The 14858-nt window shown below is 53.6% G+C and overlaps 1 protein-coding gene across 1 annotated transcript; it reads right to left on the reverse strand.

Moving 5' to 3' along the window:
- Positions 1–1826: 1826 nt before the first annotated feature.
- On the reverse strand, positions 1827–13762 carry MCM2 (minichromosome maintenance complex component 2). Its single transcript, XM_084292798.1, has 16 exons — positions 13739–13762; positions 13092–13282; positions 12416–12591; positions 11655–11918; positions 10438–10657; positions 9928–10135; positions 9168–9302; positions 8765–8956; positions 7543–7636; positions 6643–6893; positions 6338–6464; positions 6094–6206; positions 5727–5969; positions 4753–4935; positions 3605–3760; positions 1827–2741 (listed from the first exon to the last, which is right to left on the reverse strand). Exons 1-16 carry the CDS (start codon positions 13742–13744, stop codon positions 2631–2633), a joined length of 2670 nt encoding a protein of 889 aa, XP_084148924.1. The 5' UTR covers positions 13745–13762; the 3' UTR covers positions 1827–2630.
- Positions 13763–14858: the final 1096 nt, after the last annotated feature.

The following is a 14858-nucleotide window of genomic DNA, read 5'->3' on the forward strand; positions in this document are numbered from 1 at the left end:
ATTAACACTCCGCTGAGCGGCTGATGCCAACATTAGCAAGGGCGCAGCTGCAAGAATTCATTGCTCTGCTGGATGCTGGCAGCACAAGGTGGAAAAGGCAGAGCTGCCTCTGCAGGGAAGATTCGAGATGAGGCAGGGGGAGAGAAGTGACTCCGACAGCAGCGCCTCTCTGCTGCCACAGCTCGCATCTTGCATCAAGTGAGGTGGGGCCAGAGGACATGAGGCAGGAATAAATTGTAGGACAAAACAGAAGGGTGGCTGTCATCAGCCCTGTCCAGCAACAGGGCAAGGAGCTGAGAAAATCATCTGCTCCTGGCTATTCTCTCATGGTTCACAATAACGTGCTTGGCAACGTGCTTAACTCTGGGACACTACACGAACAGCAGAGGCTTCATAAGGCTGCAAGTGTTTAGGGAGCATTTTGTGTTTCTCCAGTGCTACACACAGCCATTCTCCTCCCACACCCACCCCTCAGCCCCATGACACAAATCCCGTTGTGGGACAAGCTCGAGGCATCCCTCCTCACTGCTGGCTTTGCTGTCTCAGGGCCAGCACTTTCTCCAGCAAGGTCTGTGGGTTCCCACGGAGCTGGACACGGCTTGCAAAGTGCTCGGGGTTGCCCTCCCCAGGGACTGCCTCTGTCCGTGTCCTCTGGTTTTAGGAGGTGAGGTGCTGACAGTGCTGTGCCCAGACCTCAGGAGCCACGCTGGCTTTAGGCAGGGCCTCACCCCGTGTCCCCAGGCACACGGCAGCACTGCCATCCCCAGCACAGACCTGACCCACGCACAGATTTGGGGGGCAAAGGGCGAGCTCAGGCAGGGAGCGCATGCCAGGAAAGTGACTCTGTGGGCTGCCCGCGGAAAGCCCTGGTAGACAGAGACCCAGTGGGAAGGGAAAAAAACAGCCAAAACAGTTAAACAAATACACAGGAGGGAGCTGGCAGACAGAAAAGGCAACATGCGGAGCCAGTTTCAGGCTGAGAGTCATGTGCTAAGCCCCCAGCAGGGTTCAAGCACTGCTAGCTCCCGAGTAACAACCAGGCTGAGAGGACACACACACACATCACCATGACAAAACTCCACAATGCTGGCAGCCGGGGACATGTCTGCTTGGCCAGCCCAGAATCGCAGCAGCCAGTTTACAAATTCTCTCCAGCAAAGGCAGGAGGAGGCTGGAGATGCTGTACAGTCCCCACGTCTAGCCAGGCAAAGCACATTCACTTCAGTAAGCCCTGGAGAGGGCCCACTGCTTCTCCCAGGCTAGAATCCAAGACGTAAGATCAAGGCTGTCTAACCCAGGACTGGGAGATGGATGCTGTGATAGAGCAGTCTCAAGGTGATAAGAACATTTATGGGACAGTCCCACAGGGGGAGCAGAGCTCCAAGAGGCAGGCAGGATGGGGAAGGAGCCACTGCAGGCTAGCACTGGATGGGAACAGCAGCATTCATGTGACTGTGCTGTGGACAACCGCATCCTGGTATCTCTCCACGAGGATGTGCAATAGCTGAGACCAGCCCCAGCAGGATTTCTCTCCCTCTCTTCGCACAGGCAGCTCCCACTAACTTGAGGAGCAAACAGAGGATGTGTTTGTACCCAGCCCCGAACGCAGCAGCAAACTGCTGAGCAGCTGATGCAGCCTCAGGGTGGTCAGTTGTTGTGCTCTTCCTTTCCCTGTGTGGCTGCAGGAGTTTCAAATAAATAAATAAATAAATAAAAATGAGGAAACACAAAAGGTATTGAGAAAAAAAAAATGTATTAAAACTGCACACAGCAAGAAAATTGCATGTGGATACTCAGCCCATCCCGCCCTCCCGGAACACCTCCAGCAAACGGGTGTGAGATGCTGCTCGGTTCAGGTGCCAGCACTTGGGTCCAGCTGTAAATTCGCATCTGCTGACAGTGGTACAGAGCTCACACCCTGTGAGGCAGGGGATGCCCCTTCCCTAAGGCATCTGGACACTGCCCCAGCATGCTGGGAAGGCACTTCCCCTTCAGGTCACCCCTAACACAAGAACAGGTTATGTTTTATTTCATATCTTCCTCTGTGTCTTCCCCTTCCCTTGCACAACCCAAGCATGAGGTCAGCCCACGTGGGCACCTGGGGAAATGTCAAGTGTCAGGCACAAAGGTCTGGAGCTGAGAGGCTGACTGGTTCGTGGAGAGCTGAAAGCATTCTCAATTATCACCCAGCAGGCTGCACAGTCGCCAGAGCTGGGAAAAGAGAATCCCCGAGGGTGCTTGAAATCCAAGGGACGTGGGCAAGGCAGACAAATGTCTTTCAAATGCTCCCGTTCGTCCCTCCTGCAGATGAGCCCATTAACAACTAGGGACAAACAAACAGCAAACACGCCGGCTATGTGGGCAGCAATTCTCTCACTGTTGGTCTCATCTACAAGGCGGAACAGCGAACGAAGTTGCTAAACGGACTTGGCTGGGCATTTAACTACTTAACTCTGCACTATTTACAAGGGCTTCGGCAGCTCAGCAGTTCCTTAATCCATAAGGCACAAAGCAAGCAAGAGAATGTGGAGCCAAGTCTCTCTGGCTGCTGATGTCTGCAGCGTGCCCAGGGGGGCAGCAGCACAGGGGTTTCGTCCTGCAGGAGCACACGGAGGGCACCAGTGCCAGCCTCAGAACTGCTGGAGGATCAGCTTTCGCTTCACGTCCCGGCTGAACCTGTTCATCTTGAACACCTCGCTGTCATAGAAGGTGGAGAGGTTGTGGATGTTGATCTGCCGGGCCTGGAAGGACAGAGCAAGGGAAGAGGTAAATGTTTATTCAAAAATAAATAAATAAAAAGCACCATGTGGTTTTCCACAGCAGAGTCCTCACAAATTTTGACAGTCAGCAATCTCTGCTCTGCTCAGCGGGAACCAGAACTGCAGTAGAAGGGGAGACTGCAGGTCAGGAGGAAGGAGCATTGGCAGAGCTGAGCGAAGAGAGGATGCTGGCTCAGCATCTGCCTGCTCTCAGCTCGTCCTTTTACTTCCACTAGAGGTAGAACATGACCATTATACACAGCTGTTATCCCAAACTTCCCAGTCCTCACTCAGTGGGAGACAGTCTTGTAGGATATCTCTCAGCAACAAACTGGTGGCTCTGGAAGGAGCAGTTACTCTCTTTGTTTAACACAAGGACCAGAAAAACATCAACTCAGGAATCGAGTACCGCTTTAGTGCCAAGCAAGGTCAGTGCATTGCACAGAAAAGCACAGTCAGGAGCACAGCCCTGGCACCCGGGTGGGGACACATCAAGGAGGAGGACAGTGAACCTCAGGAGGGATTGGCAAAATTCATACAAGCAGATTTTTCTACTCAGTGCTTCTTCGAATGTGGGCACCAGGGAATTTGTGTCCTCATTCACCTGCAAAGCACCAGCCTTACTGCAGGATTTACCATTCCAACCCCAAACTTCTATGGCATGAGAACCAAGGAGGAAGAACATGCCACTCCTAGACTAGAGACAGATGAGACCGCCCTGATTCTGGGCTGAATTGATTTAACACCATTTTTTTTCTGGTACATTGACTCAGGAAGATTCCTGTCTGACAGCACCTCTGGTTGAGAGCCACCCCCAGAGAAGGCTTGTTAGGATAAGCCCATACCTTATCCACTAGATCCTTCTCCGGGACTTCTATGGTGTCTTGCTGGGCCCCATAGCGGTTCCTCTGGTACATCACCTGCTCTGCGACCAGCTGCTTCAGGATGAACAGCAGCAGCTCGTTGTTGTCTCGCTTGAACGAAAGGTAGCGGGAGAACGTCTGGCAGAGGAGAGGAAAGGAGAGGAGGTGAGCCAGGAGGGTCAGGCATCGCGTGCCGCACTGCAGGTCTCCCGTGCCCGACACCAACCAACCCCTCCTCCCACAGAGCACAAGGGGAACCAAATGACACCACTGTCACCTGCACCCTCAGAGTCTCCTTAGGGATTTCAACCTTGCCAGGCTGCCACCTGCACGTGCAGTTACAACAAAGCCCTGTATCAGCCAAGGTATTTTTCCACCAGCTGCTCTGACGCCCATCCAAAATCTCCAGAGGGACCCCAGCAGCAGCCTGGGAGCCTCCCAGGGGCTGAGAGGACACGGCTGCAGAGGCGTGCTGCCCCTGGGGGAAGCAGCCCTTGAGGAAGGGTAGAGCTGCTTCTCTTAACCCAGACCACCCCGTGCCTGCCCAGCAGACGTTTGTGCCCGGCTGGCTGTCTGCAGCCACACAGAGAGGCCACGAGTCGCCCAGACTGAGGGCAGGCACTCTGGACAGATGCCAGGCTGCAGCCAGCCAAGAGCTGTTCAGAGCCAGGCCCTGCTACGTAGAGAAAAAGGCAGGCTCTTGTGCACTGACACACAGTGTGGGCTGCAATGGGGTTAACCATCCCCTGAAGAGACCTAAAAAAAATGTGAAGAAACTGCCTGCCTGCTTGACTCGATCACCTGGCAGCAGTAGCAGCAGGAGCGTTGGGACAAAACAGGAGGGAAGGTGCCAAAGGAGGGGAGACACAACAGTGCTTTGGGCACAGGGGCTCAGGGCACAGGTCAGGACTCGTGTTCATCCCCAGCCCTGATAAAACAGTGCTCCTGAGAGAGCCCCTGCACGCCCCACCACGCAAAGGGCAGTCACACAGCAGTGCCTCCAGACTCAGGATACCCTTCACACAGACACGATGCCTGCCTGTGCAGGGCAGACCCTGCAGGGCCTGAAGGAGCCTCTCCCTGCAGCCAGCACCACCGAGGGGGCTGCAGCCGAGCCCCCAGGCGCCCACCTTGCGCATGCTCCTCATGACGCTGAACTTCTGCGTGTCGATGAAGCTCTCCAGCATCACCCTGATGGCCATGTTGACGTCGTCCTCCACCACGTAATCCCGCAGGTGCATGCGGGCGTGAGCCTCGGCCATCCGGATCATGGACTCGATGTGCCGCACCGTGATAGGGATGCTGCCGGTCGCCTGAGGAGGGGGAGGAAGGAGCAGCTCCTTACTGAAGGGTAGAAGACTTGGGGCAAGACACGCGGCTTCTGGAGCAGGAGCTGCTCCTGGTCCTTCAAGGACTGTCTCAGGCTAAGGAGGCGCTGCCACCTGCTGGCACACGCTGCAGAGTGCTGCAGGAACCTGTGGTCAATATTTTAATTCAGCAGCGCGAGGGAATGCTTCGTGGGGTCCCTCGTTGCCAGTGCTTAGTGGCCTTCCAGGAACACCAATCCCCAGCTACCTCCAGCAAGGAGAAACAAAAAGCCAGGAAGAGAAATAAAAGGCCATTCTAAAACCCATAAGTTTTCCCAAGGTTCAATAATCCTCTTCTGACCTCAAAAAAATCCACTTGCACTTGCAGAGGATGAAGTGAGCCTGAAAGATCCCCCAGACAAGAAGAGGATATTTCTACACAGAACAGCTCCTTGTGAGGTACCAGGAGCACATGGGGCTGAACAAATACAAACATCTCCTGTGGGCCTGCCAGACTGAGTCACAACACGAGGACTTTGCCCTGGCAGGAATCAGTACATGTGTCCAGCCCATCAGCCCGTGGATCACCCACAGGCAAGCCTCTGCATTTAGATGAAGAATCGTCTGTTCAGCAGACACTGTAGCATGTGCCTGTCTCTCACAAAAAAGTGGCACAGACTCTCGTGACACGAATAGCTAGAATGTGTCAACATGTGCTGGAGCAGCCACAGGCTGATTTACAATCTAGATGCATATTTCTTCCCCCAGATGCATATTTCTTTTCCCAGTATTCTCACCATAGACTCTTTCCTGAGGTCACTGTACATCCGAGCCACCTTGTCCTGGTCCATCTGGTTAAGCTTGGGGTGGACCTTCTCCTTGGCATAGACGATGTATTTCCTCAGGATCTCCTGGGGAATGGGTTCGACCCCGTACGTGTTGGGCAGAATAACCTCACTGGAGTCCCCGTTCACTGCCTCCTTGCTTCCAGGGTGGTGCTTGATGTGGCTGCCAACAACAAACCGGGCCAGCATTTCATCCTGCAAGCAAACAGTGGAGGAACAGAACTGAGGATGCCCACTAGGCAGCAAAACTCTGTGAACAACAGCAGCTGAGCATCCCAGCAGCACTGTCACAAACTCGGATTCACTGCACCACTTGTACCTGCACAGGGTCCACCGTGTCTCTCACCACGCACAGGATATCAAAGCGAGAGATGATGGGCTCCGTCAGGTCTACGTTCTCCGAGAAGGTCAGCGATGGGTCGTATCGACCACCTGGGGCACAGAGACAAACCTTCAAGTCAAACACGGGCTTCAGGGCTGAAGCTTTGAGGCAAACACAGATCTCATGACAACAGGACTGATGCTGGAGGCCTGCAATGGGCCTGTGGTCTCTCAGCACTTACCTATGGGATTGGCAGCAGCTATAACAGTGCAGCGGGCTTGCAAGGATGTGACGATGCCTGCTTTGGAGATGGAAATGCTTTGCTGTTCCATGGCTTCGTGGATGCTGGTCCTATCCTGGTCATTCATCTACAAGAAAGCAAGGATGATGTGAGGTGAACCAAAGTCTAATGCACCACTGCCTGACACACCAAGGAGAATTAGCTCATGTGGGGTGCTCTGAACAGACAGCAAACTGCACCCCGAGTCATAGTCTCCTCACCACAGAGGTTAGAGCCAGGCCCTCCACAGCACAGCCAGGACTCACCTTGTCAAACTCATCGATCAGGCAGACACCTCTGTCAGCCAGCACGAGGGCTCCAGCTTCCAAAGTCCACTCCTTGCTGACCGGATGCCTCTGGACATAGGCTGTGAGACCCACGGCAGAAGCACCCTGGCCAGTGGTGAAGATGGCCCTGCTGGACACTTTCTCCACGTATTTTAGGAACTGTGACTTCGCAGTACCGGGGTCCCCGCACAGGAGCACGTTGATATCACCACGGACTTTGTGTTTGCCACCTAAAACAGCAATGGGAGAGACACACAGGCAGCTGAGTGCTCTGCGCGTGGCCTGATAGCAACCCTGCCCTGACCACCACAAAGCTGAGGGGATGGCAAAGTGTACACAGGGAAACCACCTCACAGGGAAGCTGAGGGGAAAAAAGACAACCAGCTTTGGATGCTGTCATGTTTTGTTATGGTTTAGAGCTCCAAGAAGAACTAAAGTACTGAAGGGTCAAATATTGAGTGTTGGGAATCCAAAGCAGAGCTTCTCCCTTTCCACCACAACAGCAGCTTTCTAAATACAAGTGTAAGGCAGCATTTCTAAGCCTGCTGAACACATTCTTCTAAGGAGATAAAAATCAGGACACCAAAAGATCAAACTTTTAAAAGGGGCATCCTCCTAGAGAAGGAGGGATAAAAACTTGCCCAGGTTTGCAGCAGGAGCTGGTTTTACTCTAGGCATTTCTACTCCCACACCAGAGTTTTCACTGTGATAAAAAGAGCCACTTCAGTCAGAGATACCCCTCAGCCTGTTACCCTGTCTCTCACCAAGACACAAGGACAACTCCAACCACTCTCCCTGTACCAGTGCAGACAAACCCATCTCCATTTGCTTCCAGCTGCGTGAAGCAGCCCCAAGCAACAGAACACAAGGGACGCTCACCTGGGTTTTTGGGCTCTCCACCGAACAGAGCTAAAGCCAAACCCCTCTTGATATCTTCGTGCCCGTAAATAGACGGGGCAATGCTGGCAAAGATCTGAAAGGAAGAGCAGAAGAGAGCTGCCTAGGGAATGCCATTTCCCAGTCTGGGCTGAAAGTGGCATGAAAACCATCACGAGTTGATCTGCAGTCACCCTTACTATACAGCTGTCTTCAACGAGTCTTCTATTATCCATGGCGAGGGGGATTTTTCAAAGGTAATTACCCACCCAGAGTCCCCTAAAATTGCCTCAAAAAAAAAAACCACAGAGCTGCTGGAACATGGGAGATTTCATAGTTCAGGGCTGGAAGCTGCCACCACTGCCTCCATACTCGTGTTGTGCACAAAGCACATACCACAGGGGCTGTTATCAGCTGCCATGAAGCTGGAGACCTTGACTCAGTTTGAGACTTACTCACTGCACACGACAGTAACTGGATGGGCTGTGCCGTACAAAAATTGTCATCATGGTCAAATACTATGAACAACTGGCTTATTTTCTCAAGGTTATTCTGATAATAGGCTGATGCTAGACACTACTGATTATAAAGCAGTCCTGAAGCTGCTCTACCCACCAGGAGCTGCACCATCAATGTAAGAACTACAGGACTGAGAGAACAGAGTGAAGTCCCTTTACTAGAGAACTTAAACCTGACTCAAGTGAGTTTGAACACGCACCATCCCAGCAACTTGTTTCTTATGAGTAATGATTCAGGCCTCAGCATGCAGAGAGAAGCAAAGCTAAGCTGTGACGGAGGTCTTGGCTAAGTAATAACACCTCCTTAAGGGATATGCAGGCACTGGCCCCTCAGAATACTTTCTCTCCCCATATCCTAAAAGCAAAGTGTGAGGAAATAATGATCAGAGTCTAGCAGTGTCAGAGCCTCTCACCCTCATCTTCCAGCCCTGTTGTGACGTGGAAGGCTTAGAGAAAGGTAGAAACAGAAAATCTGACCCCCAAAAGCACAAGGGAAGTGTCATATCTGCTTCCCTCTTGTAAGTCATGCTCATCAATAGCTGTCTGAGAGATACAGAGGACCAGAAAAGCAATTAGAACTGGGATTTCTAAAACTTCTTCTAGCTAGTATTTAGCCAGCTGACACCTTCCCTCACTTTCTGATCCAACTGATCCAGGTGATGGCTGGCTTTCAGCAGGAAAAGAAGAGCTGTTTGAGGCAGACCCACCTTCTCCGCTATTTGCTCATCCTTGGACAGACCCACAAGCACTTTCACGTCCTCATCAGTCAGCTCCCCGATAGCCAGCTTGTTGTCCTTCTTGGTTATGTGGTTGGCCAGGATCACAGTCGCAAACACCGGGAATCCATTGGCAGTGTTCAAGGAGCCATCGTAGTTGTTGTGGTAGATCCCTGTGAGCTCCTGAGAACCAGGAGATGGTGTATCAGTGTCTGCACGGTAAAAACCAGCCCCCCTTTTCCATTTTAAGATATCAGCCTTGAAAGTAGCTGCCCAAACATATCTGAGGACGATTTGTCCCTGCATCCCCTCTGACACAATTATTGATGTACCTATCAGAGAATTTAGAAGTGTTCTGTGCTCACCCCATACTCAAGTTTAACAACATACTCACAATTTCATCTCCTGGCTTGCAGCTGTCGACCAGATCGGCAAGGAGGATGGCATCCTTGGAGCGGGGCAGCCTGCCAGCAGCTACCTTGCCGGGGCTCTCCTGGATTTTGATGCGCTGATAGTTCTGATAGACCGTCTGCAGCAACAAAATTAAAGTTACTCAACATGTCTGGATAGCATCAGCACTGCCGATGCTTTTCAAAGGCACCTCACTAAAAGGTCCATTCAAAAGGTTTACTATATTTTAGGTAGAAAAGTATTGGAAGATGGAGGTTGTGAAGAGAAATTCTAGCCTGTGACAAACAATGGTGTCAGGAAAGCTTTTTTCCCCCCCACATCTGACCACTAGGCTTCAGCTTCTGTGGTGCTTGTCTATCCCAGAGCAGTTTCTGGGAGGAAGACACTATTCTTGACAGCTGAAAATATCAAAGCAAAGAAGAGGAGCCAGAAGCTACGGGTTTTGCTAGTCCCCTCATTTCCTTAGCTGGTAGCTCTGGAAATACTGACCTAACCTGGGAAGGAGGAGAGCTGGACAGCTTGTGTCTGCAAGAAAAATGACTTTTGACTGCTAAATCAGGCAGATTCAGGTTAACATCTCAGATAGAGAAGATCTATCTTAACAGTCCCCTGGCTATAGCAGTACGCCCCTCTCACAGCACCAAGCCCCTTCAGAGGGCGAGATCCAAGGCAGGGTGGGGAGGGACAGGCACAGCAGCAGCCAGGGCAGGACCAGCAGACAGCCCTGTGCCCGCATCTCTTACCTCTTCCATGTTGATTTCAAAGGGGCCAAGAGACTGACACTCTGGGCAGGATCCGGGCTTCACCTCCTGGTTCTGGGACTGGAAGAAGGGTCCCAGGATGAAGCTGCACTTCATGCAGTTGTATTTGACCATGCTGAGCTGAGGCAGGACCCCTGTGCAACTCGTCACCACTCCGCTGGTCCGGATCAACTGGTTCAAGTGCAGTTGCCTGAGGAAAGAGAGATGCTGGATGCTTGCAGGGCACCAAAGGCAGAACATCCCCCAAGCACATTCTTGCTCCAAGGCACAACTGTCAAAGGCCTCCTAAGAAAAAGCTCTCAGTAGGAGCTTTCTCCCAAGGTTTGTGTTTTGCTTTTGGGGACACTGGAAGTTCATCCTTAATCTTTTTCCTGTTAGAAGCTTCGTCATTCTGTTGGACTTATCCAGAACTTTAGCTTGCAGACTAGTTCTCTGAGCACCTCAAAGCCTCCTGCAGGCCCTACAGCCGCTGCTGGTGGTTCTGCTGCTCACCTGAGCGACCGCAACTCTTCCACCAGCGGGAGGTGGGAGATCCGGACGTGGATCTCCTGAGCAATACGATCGTATTTGGGGTACATGGCCAACACCACTTCCTTGGCTGCTTCGTCAAAGATCTTCAGCATTTCTGCTGGGGCCTCAGGCAGAAAGTAGGCAAGGACATGTTCCTGGGCAGCCAGATCCTCGTAGTTCACCACCAGGCTCTCTCTGTTTTCTGAAGAAAAAGAAGGGATGGAATTCATTTCCAACCTGCTCACTCTTCAAGGAATTTTCAAAAGACAGCCACAACACACAAGCTTGTTTCCTGCAAGCTGCACCTCACAGATGTCTGCACCTCCCCTGAAAAGTGTGGAGGGCAACAATTTGAAATTTTTTTTTTAAGTCATTTTTTCTGCCAAGTTCTCTATGAGTACTAAACTTCCGATTGTTCCTCTCCAGTTCAGCACAGATATTTCCCAGGCTCCGTGCTCCTGAGACTTGTAAGCCTCAGCCCGACACAACTCTCCCACAGACCTCCAAGAAACAGAAGTTAATAGGAGAAACAACTGCGCTGACTAGTTGGCAAAACCCTTCTGCCTCTGATGTTCCTGGGAAGTGACAAGACAAATACCTCTTATTTGCTAGCTGTGTAACAGTGACCCACATCCAGTAATCAAGCTTCTGGCTCAATGTAGTGAAGAAATACGAATTGCAGCTACACAAGCTGTTCCTAGATGTGACAATTTCTGCTTCTAAAATTTATCAGTAACAGCCCTAATGATTGCTTCTGTCAGTGACTGGTTAGAATACAACGCTGCAACACTGACGTGATTTTCAAAGTCACAGGCTCTGTTTGTGTCCCCCCGCTGGACAATCCAGACTCCAGTGTGAGAAAGAAGCCGGCGCAGACAGCAAGTCATTGTTGTCTCTTTCACATCGCGAGCTTGCAGACCACTGTCTGCTGCCCCACATATTTCTTGCCAGCATTTCTAGGATATGAATATTAATGAACAGCAGATGCCAGGGGCCTTCTAATTAGTCAGTCAGAATCAAAGACGACAGTCACGATGTTTCCATTATTCATTTATCTCCATCAGCATCAGTTTCTGAAAGTGCTGACTTGATGTCTGAGGCAAACAGGGCAGGGAGCAAAATACCTCCTGGGGGCTGGATCACTGCAAAGTACCACAGCCCACATAAAGAGCAGAGAGCCTGTGATCCCCCAGCCCTACCTTTGCACATATCACTGATCCTCTCCTTGAAGACGTTGTGCCCGTGGTCGTCCACATGGGTCTTCAAGAAGTTCTTGAAGCGGTGGTAGATCTCAAGGCGGGGAGCCGCCATGGAAACCCACTCCCTCACCGAGTGCCCCTTCATGTCCTCCAGATTCTCAATGCTCTCGATCATGTCTTCATCCTCCTCCTCGATGCCGTCGGCAGCCCGTTCTGCCAGCCGCCTCTTGCGCGAAGGACGGTCTTCGTCTTCATCGTCGCTGTCTAAGGGTCAGGAAGACAAATTGTCAGGGTTGGGATTCCCACTGCTTGGACTAGTCGCAGTCGGACTACACAGGTTGTGGAAGCAAAGAGGCTGGCACTTGGGATACAAACCTTGGGACCTGCAAGTGCACAAAAGGCCCTCCCGCAGAAGTCTCTATGGGAACACCAACCCCAAACTTCACAGCATACACTGGGTACAATCCCAAGCCCTTGATCCAGGCCCAGGATCCTGACTTTGTTTCAGCAGCAGCTATATAACCAGGAGAACACATCAAATGAGCAACTAGGGAACCCAAGTGAAAGGGATCGTGCAGAGGGGACCCCAGCCAACCTTACAGCCTCAGATTTCACAAAGATCCCAAATACACTGGGGCTCTGGAGTCCTCCCTGCAGTATATTCTGAGGGTGACCGACCAGCTCGCCCACCAGGACCAGCTTACAGCCTGCTGAGCACACAGGGATCAGCAGCCCAGCTGCTAAAGCTCATCTCCACCTACCGTAAAGCAGCCCCCTCCTCATGCGGCCCATGCCCTGCTCCAGCTCCCGGTCTCGCTGCCTCATGACCCTCTCAGCAGCCTCCCGCTGGCTGGCAGTCAGCTCCTCCACATCTTCATCATCCAAGGCCAGGCCCTCAGCTTCGTAGACGTCCAGCTCCGGGATGGGGCGGTAGTCCCTAGCACAGACACAGCCCCGGCTCAGCAGAAAGCATTTCTCCAGCCCCTTGCTGGGTACTGCTGAGCAGGCACACATGGAGAGATGCCCTGCGGTACCAAGGGCTCCAGCACCAGGGTTACGAGTGCCAGCATTCGAGTCTTTGTGCTGTAAAGTTCACCAGCTCGCCAACAGCCCCAGCTGAGCAACAAAACATTCAGATTTATGCCTGCAAGAGCAAGGAGCCGGGCTGGATGTGCATCCCATATCCAGACAGATCCACGTTTCTCCCCACTGGATGATGATAGCACATTCCTCCTGGCTTCCAATTTGCTCTCTGCTTCCAGGAACTGCCCCACAAAATGTCCTACTCCTTCTCCCCTGTCAGCAGCTCTTTGAACCCCCCCCAGCACAGCAGAGGCACCCACCCCAGCCGCGAGCTCCCATGGTGCTGGCTGCATCAAAAATGAACAAAACCTCATCCCCACCCCCCCAGAAGCCCTCTCCCCCCGGCTCCCTTACCTCTCCATCCCTTCCCCGATGAGCTCTTCCCCTTCTTCCTCCTCCTCCTCGGGGAGCCCCCCGGTCCCCAGGAGCCCCTCGGACTCATCCTCGAAGGGGGGCAGGTCCCGGCCGGGGCTGGAGGTGAAGGCATCGCCGCGCCGAGAGCTTCGCACCGGGCTGGTGGCTGCTGCCTGCGACTCGGAGGAGTCCTGCAAGGGGACAAGGGGGGTGGTGAGGGTTGGGGGGATCGGGGGACACCCCCTCGCCACCGGGACACCCCGCTCCCAGCCACCGGGGCAGGAAAAAGGGGGGCTCGGGGCTTCCAGGAGCTTCAGCAATAGGGGTTGGGGGGCAAAAGGGGGGCAGCGGGTGGGCTGGTGGGCAGTGAATCCCCCTTCCCGATGGGGGGGAGATGGGAATAATTAGCACATATCAAAGGGGATACACGGGAATTTGGGGGAACCCACCCCCAGGGCGGCAGAGAAGGGCTCGCACCCACCCCCTGCCCCGAGCACCTCGGGGTGCCCCCAGCGACCACCCCCCCGCCAACCCCCAAAACCCGATCCCCGGACCCTGCAGGCCAGTAACCGGGCCGGGAGGATCGGGGATCGGGGCTGGGGGCTGTGGCACCCCGAGCCCCCCCCGGCCCGGCCCCGGCCGCTCACCGCCATGGCTCCTTCCTGCCCCGCCGCGTTCCGCGCCAAGAAGCCCACGTGGGCGGCAAAAGCGCGCGAAACCTCATGAATAATGAATGAGCCTCGGGTCTGGCCACGCCCCCTCTTTATGAATATGCATGAGGGCACTTCCTGGGGGCGGACGGGGCGTGTTTGGGGGGCACCGGGGCAGAGAGGGAGCCCCCCTGCACCCCCAGACCCAGCGTTGTCCTTATTGAGCTTCGTGCCGAAATTATGGGGGCTGGTTCCAGTGCTTTGTGTTTTTTTTTTTGTTGTTGTTGTTTTTTGACTTTTTGGGTTTTTTTGGTATGAGTCTGTCTGTCCTAACAGCGACTCGGCACAGGCTCTGGTTCCCTGTAGCAAGGAGGGGCACCTGTCCCACCGAAACTGGATGGGGAGCTCAGAGAGATGCAGCGTGGCCACGGGCTGCTGCTCTGCAGGGATGCGAGGGGGTAAAATGCCCCGGCCACAGGCTTTTTCATAAGTGCAGGTGGTTTGGATTCTGGAGAGTTATCTTCTCTGAAGGGTTTCAAACCAGTGTTTAGTACCTGTGCTCCGATGTGGGACAGAAACCCTAAGACAGGAGCCAGCAGGAGCCCAAATGACCTGGCAATCCCAGACCCAAAGGCCTCTTCCAGGAGCTGGGGGGGCGATTCTGCCCCATGCAGCAAAGCAGAAGCGGCACAGCAGGAGCAGGAGGGGCAGCTCAGGACGGTCAGCCCACGATTGCCCCTGCCTTGGGGCAGCCGAACAGGACAGCAGCTTGAAGGCCGGTGAAGTGGCTCTGCCTGGCGAGGCCCAAGGGATGCAGCCGTGAGTGGCCTCCCCACAGGGTGCCACTGTCCCTCCAGGCACCGGACAGCCTGAAAGCTTTTCTGTCTGTCCTTCCCAAAGGACCACAGCCCACCCCAGTGCTGGTGCCAGCTGTGAGCGGTCCTGTGCTGGAGCTGGGGCTGGGCAGCTAAAAGCGCTGCTAAAATCAGGCAGCAAGGGACAGGGCTCCTTACGCTGTGCTAGGGACTGCGTACTCGTACTCCCTGCCAGCTGCCCAGTGTCCCATGTGAGTCCCTGGGGTGAATGCAGCCAAATAACAACCTCCCGGCAAAGCACA

The sequence above is a fragment of the Netta rufina genome (assembly GCF_964035555.1).
Source record: "Netta rufina genome assembly, chromosome: 10".
Lineage (NCBI taxonomy): Eukaryota > Metazoa > Chordata > Aves > Anseriformes > Anatidae > Netta > Netta rufina.

What these genes read in the sequence shown, in the direction of transcription:
- MCM2 (XM_084292798.1), bottom strand. An exon ending in GAAGAGTTGCGGTCGCTCAG is followed by an intron (nt 10,136 to 10,437) that starts GTGAGCAGCAGA and finishes CTCTTTCCTCAG; the next exon opens with GCAACTGCACTTGAACCAGT. An exon ending in TGGAGAGCCCAAAAACCCAG is followed by an intron (nt 6,894 to 7,542) that starts GTGAGCGTCCCT and finishes TTGCTGTTTTAG; the next exon opens with GTGGCAAACACAAAGTCCGT.